The 13,668-nt window shown below is 38.3% G+C and overlaps 1 protein-coding gene across 4 annotated transcripts in view; it reads left to right on the top strand.

The window, feature by feature from the left end:
- The window catches only part of stat6 (signal transducer and activator of transcription 6, interleukin-4 induced), a 47,921-nt gene that overhangs the window by 9,728 nt on the left and 24,525 nt on the right, over positions 1 to 13,668 (top strand). For all 4 annotated transcript variants that reach the window (XM_066671157.1, XM_066671153.1, XM_066671156.1 and 1 more), the window contains exons 6-8: positions 7,402 to 7,484; positions 11,426 to 11,574; positions 13,138 to 13,272. In XM_066671157.1, coding sequence (XP_066527254.1) covers positions 7,402 to 7,484; positions 11,426 to 11,574; positions 13,138 to 13,272 — 367 coding nt within the window. The remainder of the gene's footprint in view (positions 1 to 7,401; positions 7,485 to 11,425; positions 11,575 to 13,137; positions 13,273 to 13,668) is intronic.

A 13,668-nucleotide genomic window follows, 5' to 3' on the forward strand; every position in this document is an offset into this window, starting at 1 on the left:
AAATCATTTCATCATATCACAGTAAATGATGGGGTGTGAGTGTAGTGGGTTACCACACAACATCAACTGATCACCCACTCATTACCCCCACTGTCAGTACTTTTGGATGTGTTCTCTTCAAGGTGTCAGTCACCTAAAGCTTTGGATAAGCACACGACTTTAAAAATAAGGGCAGTTTATAAACAGACTGGGTATCTCACACCACACAACATTTTGCTGATTTCTACAGAGACCAGATAAAATGTCAGAGATGGAGATATAGCATATGCCTGAGAAGTAGACCAGTAGAATAGCACGTATCTGAACCTACATTCCACCTTAAATGATTCAGAAACTAGCAGCAGCGTGCTCCGCAGTGGAAGGTAGGATGTAAAATTAGAATAAAGTTGGAATAAAGGTTGTAATGGTGTGAATGGTGGTGAAGTGTTGTTTCTCTTAGAAGTAATACTGGTTATTAGGGGACATGGGCAGAGTTTATGCTTCCTGATTACATCCAAAGTCGGGTCGAGGAAAGCAAACATGTTTGATATGCTGCGACTGGTCTGAAATGCAATTTGGGAGCGGTTTTTCAAAATTACAAAGTTTGTGTGGTGTGTCAAACTTCCGTTCTGTGTCTGACTACTTAAGTACAAGGTCAGTGTTCATCCTTATGCCTTTAAAAGAGCCACAGGGAGGGGGCGATATGGGAGCTTACTGACTGCAGATATCCCACTCTGAAAACACAAGCCCGGTAGCTCACCGCAGTTGTGAGTTTAGCACTGAGTTTGGGTTAAATAAGAGAAGGAAGGAGGCTGAAAACAGACAAAATACTCAGAAGACCCTTCTACCCTTATATTATTTTGTTAATATGTGTGTTTTGAGCCTCAGTTCACTGGACAAACCATCTGCTGTGGTGTGCTAAACCATAAGTGCCCGTTAGCTTGTCAGCTATGTTTCTAACCAGTTTAGAGCTTATTTAACTTATTTTTAATCTTTTCTGCTCTTCCGGTACAAGTCGCTGAAATTTGCTCTCTCAGAAAAGGGTTTTTATCATCAACACGTGTATAAGTGAGCACTGAGTCGGGCTGTGCTGAGCTGAACTTTACTACAGCTCATCCCTAGTGTAACCCCAGCTTTAATCTGAATTTAAAGTGTCTATATACTTTTGCAGTTTTATGCGGTTTTACAGTGTAAAACTGTTTTAGGGATTTTATGTCAACGAGCCAGAATACAGGTAAAGTATTAAGCACAGTGTTTGACTGCCCTCAGCTCTGGGTGTATTTGTGTGTGCTGAAGTTACTCACTAGTGTGTGGGTGTGTTCTTTACCACAAATGGGTTCAATGCCGATTCTCAGTGCTGTTGTACTGCTGTTCAGCAAACAAATATAAATAGTAATTAGATTTCATAATATGACGTTAACCACATGACATGGGAATATTTCCTACTTTGATTTAATGTGTTACTCCTCATATTTGAACTTATACACTATTTAAATTAACTTTAAATAACTTGCTCTATATAGCAGCAAAAAAGATTTTATATTGTTAGAAATAAAAAAAAATTCAGTATATTGTCACTGTGCAAAAAAAAAAAAATCAAAAATTTCAAATGTAAATTAATGTGGAGAATTTTCAATGCAAAACAGTTTTTACGCATTTGTGTTGCCCTGTGTTTTTGCATAAGGTAAAGAACACCTGCCGTGTTCTAATTAAAAAGTGTTGAGTAAGTACATGTTTTTTTTGACAGCAGTGATATACATCTTGACAGCGTTGTAATGAATGAATGCTTGATTACCTTGGGGCAAATAAAACACACAAACATCACTTCACTGCAGAAAAAAATGTAAAATGCTGTTCTACATTGGGTTGTCTATAGCTTGAGAAAAGACTGCATCGTGAGGTCAAAAATGCAAATCCATACCTGCTGATAGTGTAAATCCAATACATAAACAATTCAGCCCTAAAGCGTAGTAAATGTGTATTTACACTTATTGCATGTCCTGCAATTTGAATGTACAGTAAAACACCAGTGACGTTCCTTGACTAACCATAATGAACGATGCTGTAGGTTGAGTTTTCTTTGCTGATCATGTTTCTGTGTGTTTATGTACACACTAAGATCAAATGATCACTTACATCCACCAGACAGCTTCTTTAAATGAGCTTATTTGTCAGTGAGTGAACTGTTTGCTTTGAGAGCTTAATGGCACCAATAAGGAGTTATCCTTTTTCAAGACATTCCATATGGGTGAGAGTGTGTGGAGAGCTGTCTGCCATAAGATAAGTGGAGGAAGGATCAGTGTCCTATTTCACTGGTTAACATCCCCAGCGATTCTAATGTTTTTCTATTAGTTGTAGAAAGTATATACGCCTTGTTGAATATGTCTTAGTTGATCAGTAGGGGATTTTCTGTGAAAACACGTCTTGCAGATTCATGTGCCTGAACATGTGCCTGAAATTGGGTTTAGTCTGCACTTATTCCATGCTGAAATGATTAGTCTTTGTCTGAGATCTCTATAAATAGTTTAATTTTTGGCAGGCTTTTTCTGAGAAGGCATGAGATTCTGAGGCAGAGTGTGGTCCTTTGTTTGTTATAGACTTGCTTTGATCCTGTACTTGTCTTTTTGAGTGTCTTTGACATTGCAGGGCATTTTTCTTCATTTAAGTCATAGAATAAACCATTCCCAGGCTTTCCAGACTCAGAATAATATCTCCATTGTTGCTTAATATTAATCCAAGGTTAGGCTTAATCCATGTCTTGGATGCTGGCACCTTTACATCCAACATTTCTTCAGAAACCAAGGGACAGCATTAATGGGCTTGTGCTGTCTTTGTGTACTTGTATGCAGCAACTATAGCTTAAGTGCGGTGAGGTAATGACGTTAGGTGATGTTAGGTTATGGTGCTCCAAATGATTCCAGAGGTATTTCATAGAGCTCCATCACACCAAATATTGCTTTATACCCCTCTGTCTGACAATTGGCATTGGGCATGCTGTGTGTGTGCAGTTGCACAGGTAATCAATGTGTACACAGTAAAGTAGGCGAGTACGCTTGTTAGTAGTGGTGCGTACAAACTCTTAAAAAATGTACTGGGGTTTTTTTTGGTTTGTTTTTTTTTGTGAGAGAATTACGCCCTGCTGAGACAGGATTATTTTTTACCTGTGGACGTAGGGTAATATAATTATTACTGGAGTATCACAGTGGTCCGTTTCTGTAATTTCCACTCTGTGTGTACTCATGTTTCATGAAAGATTCCAGAGCCTTTACTGTTAATCAAGCAAAAAAAAAAAAATCAGGTTATACTAATCTTGGGCGAAGTGACGTGGGGGAATTTTCCATCGTATCGCATGGTAGAGAAGTGTTTTGTGAGTTTGCACAAGAGGTGTTTAGTGATGTAATAAACAGTTCAATAACAAGGCTAAGCTCAGGTGTTGAACAAGGCACCACACTTGAATCTACAAACCGACCTAAAGGATCACTCAGTCATGGGAAACTTCTGGATGCTTTATGCAGAGTAGCAGTGTATCCTACCCAATAAGTTAGCATTTAATGGTTTCTAATTTCAGGTGCAATAATTGTGTGAAGGATTATGTCATGTTTTGCCCTCTCCTTGCTCATTATCTGTTATGAAGGATTAGAAAATAAGGTCATTGAGGACTTGCTATTTCTGGTGGGAGGGCTGTTCTTAGAACAGTAGTGACAGGCTAAAATCCTCACTGTAGCCACTCCTATCTCTGTTTTTACCATAATTTCATATCCAGTGCTAATCCATCATAAACATTGCTGACATCTTGTTTTAAAAAGATATTACACCAGCTCCCCATGTAAAATAGCTTCCATCTGAATAGGGCTTTACCGTGTGTGTGTGTGTGCGTGTGTTATGAAATTATGTGGATGAGCTGGTTCTGTGATCTGTTCTGTGGAATAACGTAAGCATTACAAACTGCTTCTACAAAGAAAGCAACATGGGGCTTATTGTCCAATGTAGTTATGTGATATGTAAGGCTTAAGTCATGTTGTTGCATGCCTGAACACACACCAGGCTGTGTCTACGAGGAAGAGAGAACACAGTAATGAGACTCCATTCAGTAGTAAAAAAATGATTCACCAAGATTTTTTTTAATCTAAAAGTACTGTTTCTATTTTTGTTTTTTAAGACACAGTATATATCAGAAGTTCAGTTTCCCAAATGTAAACACACAGCAAACACTATTACTATAGAAATGCCTGAAATGAAATGGCACATTGTTGAGTACAACATCAAGGTGTCAATGCCAGGTGTTGCATAGAGGCATATAAAGCCTCCAGTATGTGACTGTTTGCTCTGTGGGGCAAGATAATTTTATTTAGAGCACCATTCACATCCAGTGGCAGAAGTAAGAGTAAAAAAAATAAGTAAGAATAAAAACAGAATAAAAGAATAACATGCAATAACAGAATGGATATGATTAAAAATTATTTAAAATAAATCTATCAAAAAAAAAAAAAACTAAAAGGCTGTTGCATGGATAATTACAATGGAACATATACAGTGGAACCTCTACCTAAGAACTTGATCCGTTCCGTGACCCGGTTCGTAAGTGGAAAAGTTCATTCCTCGAATCAATTTTCCCCATTTAAAATAATGGAAAAGCAATTAATGCGTTCCAGCCCCTGCCCCGAAAGTCACCCTTTTTGCACTGATATATGTTTACAACACTCTCAGATTAGTAAAAAAAATACATGTAGCGTTACTAAAAATAAAAAAGAAATACAGTGGTACCAGTAATAAAAAAGAAATAAAGTTGTAAGTGGTTACACATCGCTACCTTGAAGACGTGACGACTGGCTGGAGGAGTAACACAGGCACTGGCTGTATGACGGGGGGTGGAATAACGGAGAGTAGGTGGTGAATGTGGGGAGACGAATCGTAGATACGGCTTAACTTAGCACGAATTTCGATGTCTGCTATTTACACTAATGCTAAATTGCTAAAGCTACAATTTGCTAATCTTAAAAGCTCACTCCAGTCTGGGCGCTGGGAGACTCGCCTATTGGGGTCAGTGGCCATTTCCAGCCGCCGGCTCGGTGGAGGCTCGGGTTCGTTTCTAGAGGCATGGTTCGTTGGTGGAGGCAAAAAAATATTCCAATGCCCGGTTCATATCTTGGAAAGTTTGTTAGTATAGGCGTTCGTTAGTAGAGGTTCCACTGTATTATATTTGAGCCTGGAGTTTTCCTGTTAATCTGTTCTTGGGATACTCAGTGCTAGCACATTTTAAAACTTCCAAGAGTTGTAAAAGATTAGGAGAATACTTACTCAAGCTATTTCCAGCACCCCGAGTTAGGCACAAAAACAATCACATTCACCTATGTCTGGGAAATAATATATATCACAATGTGAAATGTTTCAGTATGTTACAATGATATGATTTTAAACGCATTTTTAATCTACATTATTTACAGCATCTGTCAATGATTTATTAAATTTTGCTGCCGTCAGTTCATTGCACTCAAATGTAAAGTTAGTTTAAAAATATTAATATTGACAAAGCCATGTGCTTGTGATGTCATGTTTCTTGTTTCCTCTGGGCAGTTTTTCTCTAGCTTTTATATTGTTCATATTGACATAGGAATTATATTGTAGCGACCAAAATTATGAAATATATCATGATATAATTATATAATAATATGGTCTGAGGTCCAGACTGCTGAAGATCAACATGCTCATTCGTTTTTCTAAGTCTGGTTGTGACATATAATATTTGAACTTTAATATGATCTTGAAATAGTAGGATGTAGGATGTAGGATGAACTGGAGTGGCATTTGTGGAACAGAACAATTTTTTAACATCTGTACAATCTGTGAAGTAAGGTAGACTTTATAAAGCACATGTAAAAGACATTTACACTTACCTTTACCTACCTCTGGACTGGTCATCTTTACCTGCAAAAATGAGTGGATGAGACCATCCTCTGTAGAAATACAAAAAGTAGAGGAACAAAAAGAGAAACTGGTTGTACACTATAATTGTTGAATAATGATGATGTCATAACTGTAAATATGAACGTTAAACTTTGAATGTTTGGTAGGATCACTGTTGTACATGTTTGTTTTTGTTTGGCACTTGTATTTACCTGCTTTAGAAACAAGACGTTCTAGGGTAGGAGCTACCTGCAAATACGTAGCTGCAAAAGGTCGAAGAGACATGTTGTAAGGTAGAGAGCAAAAGTTTTAAAAGGTCTACGTGCTTTGCAGTCACTGATCATTGTGTTCTCTCTACGTAGAGTCTGTATTGTTTTTCGTCTTTTGTTTGTCCCGAATGCGTGTCATGTGTCATGTAAATTGTTAAAATCTAAAACTGTTGGTGTGTTAATAATGGTGAAGGGGAAGAGGATTTCCTTTGCCACACAGCTTTTTTCCAGGCCTCCAGATTAATCACCCAACACAACCCATGAAGTGTACTCCATCTCACCACACACTACAGCAGTGTTGTAGCGCGTATTATCACACAGTCATTAACCGTTCTGTAAATCATTTCACAGCAAACCACAATACAAGACTTAATTTACACTAAATATTGATGGAACTATGTTTTTATATGGTGCCATTTTTAAACAATCAAATAATTTTATGTAATCAGTGGACTACTTTTTTTAATAAATAGGGCATTTCTTCTAGGCTGTTATCTTACAAACAGCTAAAAGCAACAGTTAGGCGCCACAGAATTCCTAAAGTTTAGTTAGAGAACTTTTGTTGCTTTCAATGTGTATGTTTTTGCGAGAAACTTAATGTTTATACCTGACTAAACACTCTTCAGCGATGTATGTAAACACATGCGTGTGCATTTGTGAGCGAGGTATGAGTAATAACTGTTTGCACAACTTATACTCACATCTGTGTTGTGGTGATGTCGATCTTACATGCACGGAACCGAACTGTTTGCTGTCATAGATAACACTGGTGTAGGCGACATCTGAAATGATTGAGATGTTTAACTGGAAACTGGTTTCCATTGTATGTGAATGAATACAGAAAACATACTTTGCTTAATTTGGATAAAATCCATTAAAAGGAATCAGGTTTTCTGAACTTCGAAGTCATGGAAAGACAAAAATAAGTCATTACATGCGAGGGTATTTATTGTAATAAGAAATTCAAACTTTTGCCCATGTGCTGCTGTGAATTTATTGGTGAGCTAATAGTCGGTGGTAAATGGGGACCTTCTGTGTTTACAAATAAATCTCTTTGCAGAGTGATTCATGTTAGCTAATTGCCGTGCTACTGAATAGCTTGTAAGCATGTTGATTGGATTATTGCCAATATCCGATTTTCTGAAGTTATGTTACATGTAAACACATTTGTTGGTTTAAATCTAAGTACAAAAATGAGGTTCCAATTTCTCTCCATCCTCCTCATGTGTTTCACTTGGTTTCTCCTTAGAGCTGGACAGCAAACATCCAGATCAAGTGGCCAAACAGAATCGCATCTCACAGTTGGAGTACAAATATCAAGTCTGTGCAAAGGTAAGCTCTTCAAACAGTAACTAGATCTCTTTTAAGCCTGTTTTAAAGGGATATATCATTTAAAAAAGACTTTCAGTTCATTTGCAGATTAGCTAGTGTATCTGGAACCTACCAACCCACAAACTGTGAACTAAAACTATCTTGTCACTTTTGTGGGCTGCCTAGAGCCATTTTTTTGGTATGAATTCTGGAAAAAATCAGGAGAATTCTCACAGATGGCAATGTTCAGTGTGGTTTAGCAGTGGGGCGGCTCTTGTGCAGCATTTACATTTAGGGAATTTAGCAGATGCTCTCATCTCTACTTGTCTAATCACAATATATACTTAACTAGACACAATGCAAATAGTCAACATAAATACACGGTCCTCACATGTTACACTTTACTAAATAATAGTTAAATAGATTAAGATATGATTATTACAATAAGCGCTTAATAAATGCAAGATGAGTAATGACTGAAATATGCTTGAAAGAGAAGCAAATTTGCTGTTCCGACCTCAAGCTACTGGAAGCCAATGAAAACAACACAGCAGAGGAGTCACATTGCAGAACTTAGGAAAACAGAAGATCAGTTGTGCCTCTGTGTTCTGGGTCAGTTTCAAAGGCCTGATGATTTACAGAAAAAGACCAGCCACATATGAGCTGTAGTAGTGAAGACGTGAAATGATGAATGACTGAACAAGCATCTGGTTGGCCTCTCTCTGGAGGTTGTAAAGGAAATCTGCATGACTGGGTGAAATATTTCAACAATAACTTGTCATCTACAATTACACCAAGGCTTTGTGCTTCTGCAGTTGGAGTGACCATTGAGTACTCAAAGGAGATTAGTAGTTCCAGGCATTTACAGCAGCTCAGTCTTTCATGTGGTGGGAAGATATCCATGATGAGACATCAGCAAGACATGCCACAATTAGAGTTGTAGCCTGGGTGTTAGAAGGCAGAATAAATGAAGGATGGGAACAGCGTGTGCAGGAGGCACTGCATGAACTCACTGTGAATTCACTGGAACTTTACTAGCTCTATTTACACGTGCACTCACTCAGCTTACATTACTTGGATTTGAACTAGGGTGCTGGCAGAAACAACTCTGGGTAATTTCTTGTAAAACTGCTTTGGCCATTTGCATTTTACGCATATGGCTCCTCTGGGAAAAGTCTGGAAGAGTTCTGGGTTCCTGCCATTGAAATTGTAATTCTTCCTGAGTGTCTCAGGTCCCCATTTATGTTACCCTTTACAAGGTTTCCCACAGAGAATCAGGTAGGCAAGGTGGTACCTTTGTTGCCTGGGGGAGGTTGATTAATCACGGATCACTGGACATAGCAGAAAGCCATGCGCAAACACATCGAAAGCCTTAATAGGGAAATTAACTAATTGCACGAAACGAATTGTGGGGGGGAGGGTGGATAACTTTTTCAAGGCGGCCACTCTAACTGTGAAGCACTGCAGGAAGCCCTGCTTTAAAGGCATGGAAAATATGTGTAAAACCGACACAATAACAATGGATAAATTAGAGAACCAACTGAAAAAAACAGCAAAAACAACAGCTTCTAAGTCCTGCTTATTGCTGCTGCTTGCTCAGGGCGGTGGTGAGCTGTGTGTGGCTCATTATCATTTAAAGGAACAGGACCTGAAACAAGTTGCTCTGAAAAGAGGTGCTTGATCCTCATGGTATTTTGACTAAAGCATGTCTCGGAGCTCAGGAAACGGCTTGGGCACTTTGCAAGCTGTTCATACTTATCTGAGGTTGCAAACTGCATTTACAGTATAAATGTGTGAAGGTGTTTACAATACATTTGACATTAATATGTCCTGTATATCCAATATTTAAAGTAAAAAGAAAGATATTGACAAGTTTAACGAGACATGTGTCCCTCTTCTATTTTTCTACTAGCTTCTATTTTTTGGGAAGGCTTTGTAATAGATGTTGGAAAATTGCTTTGAGGATTTGTTGGTATACTGTTCCACAACAGAACAGTAGTGAGATGAGTTGCTGATGTTGAATGACTAGATCTGGGTCATAAGCCTCACTCCATCTCATCCCAAATGCACTGGACAGAGCTCAGTCATTCGAGAAGGCACTTCCTGAGTTCAGTGCTTGGGGCTTTATACACCTGTCGGCCATAACTCGCGTTTAATATTTTGACATTAAATATGTCAGCTCATGGCTAGCTGCTTTAGAACACACGATTTTACTGCATTCTTTTGTAGTGCACAAATGAACATCTGTCCAAAATGGATGTGCCTTAAAGTACTTGAATTCACTAACTATTATAATTGTCTATAAACTTTTATTTTTAATAGTGTGTACATGTAGTAAAACACCTGCATTGTGTGTGCTACTGATCTGAGAAAATGAGACAGAGGGTAAAACGCATTGCTATATGATGGTAAACATTTTACATTAAACGGACTGATAGAAATGCTTTATTCTTTGGACTGAAATCTCACTTTAAAGCAGCAGTCCTTGAGATTGTTTTCTTTGTAATTAAAAGCAGCAGTATTTGTGAGGGGAGAAGGGGCAGAATATAATAATATACACCATCAATCATGTCATTATGACCACCTCCTTGTTTCTACACTTGTTATCCATTGACCTTACAGGAGCACATTTTATAAGTACAGATTATAGTCCATTTGTTGCTCTGCATATTTAATTTTCCCCTTTCACCCTGTTTTTCAATGGTCAGGACCCCCACAGCACCACCTTGTAGATGTAATTTCAGTGATAGTAGCTCGTCTGTTGCTGCAGAGCACTCTCTCTCTCTCTCTCTCTCTCTCTCTCACACACACAAGTGAGTCAAGCTAACAAGCTGAACTAGATGCTAGTCTGCTGCAAAACACGTATAAACACGTTGTAGTTAAAAATTGGATTTAACCAGCACAAAATGTAAATACAGAAAAATTTGTGGCACTTGACAACACAGTCACACAGCAACTGACAAAAGTAATTATCAGAATCGATATCTGAATGTAAGGCTAAAACGTTAGCTAATCAGGCTAATATTAGCAGCTGCTAGCTGTAGAAAGTGTAACAGCATGTTATTATTTATTAGTCCAACAAGAAGAAGGCGTCTGTCTTGTGTCCTTTTGGCTCACTTCAATGAGTAAATTCAGCCCAATATTAACTCTTGTACAGCGCTCTCTCTATCTTCCTTCTCCTTGCTTTCTGTGAGAGCTCAGCCTCTGCCATATTGTCCGTACTGGGAATACCCAGCTAACTTCTTCTCGTAGCAAGTATGAGATATGTGTCACAAAGGGTTATGCAATCCTCATGAGAGCCTCAGCCCCATGCTACTGATTTTACATAGTCTAGTTTTTAGAGAGACACTATTCTCCCTATAACAGGTTGGTGGAGCATCACAATCATTTTCAAGCTGTAATTTTATGGGAAAAACACAACATAGACTTCTTCATATTGTTTCTGTAAAGCACTTTGCTATTGTGTATGAAATGTTCTGTTTATGTAAATGTTCCTTACATTTGGACATAACTGGTTGGTTACCGTAGTGTACATCCTCTTAGCTAAATTGTTCTTGTGATAGCAAACAATCTAAGTAACTTCAGTCTAACTGACCGTTTACTTCCTCTTATAGCCAGAGATTTATCTGTTGTTCACAGAATGTCCATACAGCTGCACATAAAAAAGTTTGAGATTCAGTTTTCCCTGTTTTTAAGTTGACATAAATCTGTTTGTTTGACATAAATAATCACGACTTTTGGCAGTATTTAATCAGAAATGAACAAGGATTTTCCTGTAGACAGTAACAAAATATATCATCATTTATATGGATTACACTTATCATTTAAACAGATTGCAGGTTAGATGTGGATCTGTTGCTTAGAATCATAAAATTGTGATATAAGATGGTAGTTTAGGAACTGCATATTACATGCTGCTGTTTCTCCAGCTGTGAAGTGTGTATGTGTGTGTTTGTTTGCAGAAGCGTGTACATCTGCTGCAGGAGGCCTTGCATAGTCTGGAGCAGTGCCAGACTCATCTGATTCATAGTATTGAATCTTGGCGGTGGGAGCAGCTTCGCTCCACCATAGGCCTTCCCTTCGACGACAACCTTGTGCCTCTGCAGACATGGTGAGTGTTTCCGCTTTAAAACACACCCATCTGAGCACCATTTTGCATATGTGAATCACACATTAGTGCTTACTACACCTTTTATAACAGTTACATTATCTCAAAATGCCTTAGTCATGCAAGCAATCAAGGGACATCCTGTAATATGTGCGGTTATAGCACTTAAATGTCTCTCCGAAAAGATAACATTCACTCTTTTAATAGTTAGAAAGTGTAATTGATATGGTGATATGGCATTGTGCCTTTGTATACAGTATAATCTTTCAGTCTATTAGAGCAGAATCAGAACACCTACCTTGTATCTCCACTCACTGTTCATTTTATCAGTTCCACTGACCACACAGGAGCACTTTGTAGTTCAGCAATTACAGACTGTAGTCCGACACTGAGGTGCTGGTGCCTGGGTTGGTGTGTTGTGCTGGTATGGGTGGATCAGACACAACAGTGTTGCTCAAGTTTATAAACATTGTGTCCATTCATTTTCCGCTCGTGTTAGACACACCTACCTCGTCAGTTCACCTTGTAGCTCATCTGTTGCTGCACAGTTTGTGTAGCTCTAGTCCTTCATCAGTAGACACAGGACACTATTATCTGAATATTTTTTGGTTGGTGGACTATTCTCAGTCCAGCAGTGACACTGAGGGGCTTAAAAAAATAAAGCAGCGCTGCTGTCACTGCAGATCTGAGAATAATCCACCATTCATATCATACCTGCTCTGAGGTGGTCCGGTGTTGGTGCTGACCATTGAAGAGCAGGGTGAAATGGGGATAAGGAAGTATGCAGAGAAACAGATGGACTGCAGTCTGTAATTGTAGAACTACAACCTGCTCCTGTATGGTCAGTGGAGCTGATAAAAATCCAGTGATCGTTCAGTGTACAAACTTTCCTACCTCATAAAATACAGTTGCAGTTGGAAAATTACATGAATTAATTCATTGCAACTCATGCATATTTTACCCCCACTAGAACGAGCTCTTACAGATGATGTACAGATATTGTGTTCGTGAACTGTGTTGAGTGTCTGGTCGTGTTGTGATGCGGATGAAAAACACAGATTTTTATAAAATAAAAAATATATCTCAATTTGATTCACTTTTAGATCTTTACTGAAACACGTAAGTATTGTTTTATAAAATATACAACGCTGCAATTGCTTGAGGGCATCTTAATGGAAATTATATGGAATAATTCAACTTTATTTAAAAGAAGTATAACACAGAATTGCCAGTTAAAAAAGAAGCCTTTGGCTATTTAATTAGCCATTATAAAATGATCATGTTAAAAGGAACCATTTCTGCTCTTGAAACATAAAATTTTATGGGCTATTTAAAATCAGGTTTCTCCCCAGTACAATCCAGATTGGTTCAGCAAATGAAGGGCCAGCTGTAAATAGCTTTTGCATATTTTATGACTGTGTAAATGTTGCTGACTGATATGTTTTGCAGATGGTGGATGAATGACTTATGGAACAATGATCTTTTTTTAAGATACCATTCACAGCCTCTATTTTCTCTCTCTCGCTCTCGCTCTCTCTCTCCATCTACCTTTTTCTCTCTCTGCAGGTGTGAACAGTTACTGGGTGTGAATAGTAATCTGAGACAGGAGTTAATGTTGGTGAAGCGAGATCATGGGGGTGCTGAACATTTCCACCAGCTGGAGGAGAAGCTGAACCAGCTTCTGAAGACACTCATCCAGAGGTCTCTATTACATTTTCTTACAATCTCTCTCTCTCTCTCTCTCTCTCTCTCTCTCTCTCTCTCTCTCTCTCCCCTATCTATGTATCTATCTATCCTCGCTACAGACACATGTTCAGAGGTCCCTTTCCCATTATTTCTCTTTGAATCGCTATTTCTGTCTCATTCACACTTTCTTTCTCCATATCTCTTTCTCTGAAAATCTGTAGAAATTCTCCAAAATGACAAAAATTTAAAAACAATTTTGCCTTCTGTAAGTTATCGTTTTTTTGAGTGGGCCAGAAGCAATCTTATGAAATAGAAGGACAATATATTGCAGTTGTAAAAGATTAGGAAATACGACATTGCAGTTGTATTGCTACACGTTAAAATTGTGACACTTCTGGAATGTATTGAAAC

This window comes from Hoplias malabaricus, chromosome 5 (genome assembly GCF_029633855.1).
Source record: "Hoplias malabaricus isolate fHopMal1 chromosome 5, fHopMal1.hap1, whole genome shotgun sequence".
NCBI lineage: Eukaryota > Metazoa > Chordata > Actinopteri > Characiformes > Erythrinidae > Hoplias > Hoplias malabaricus.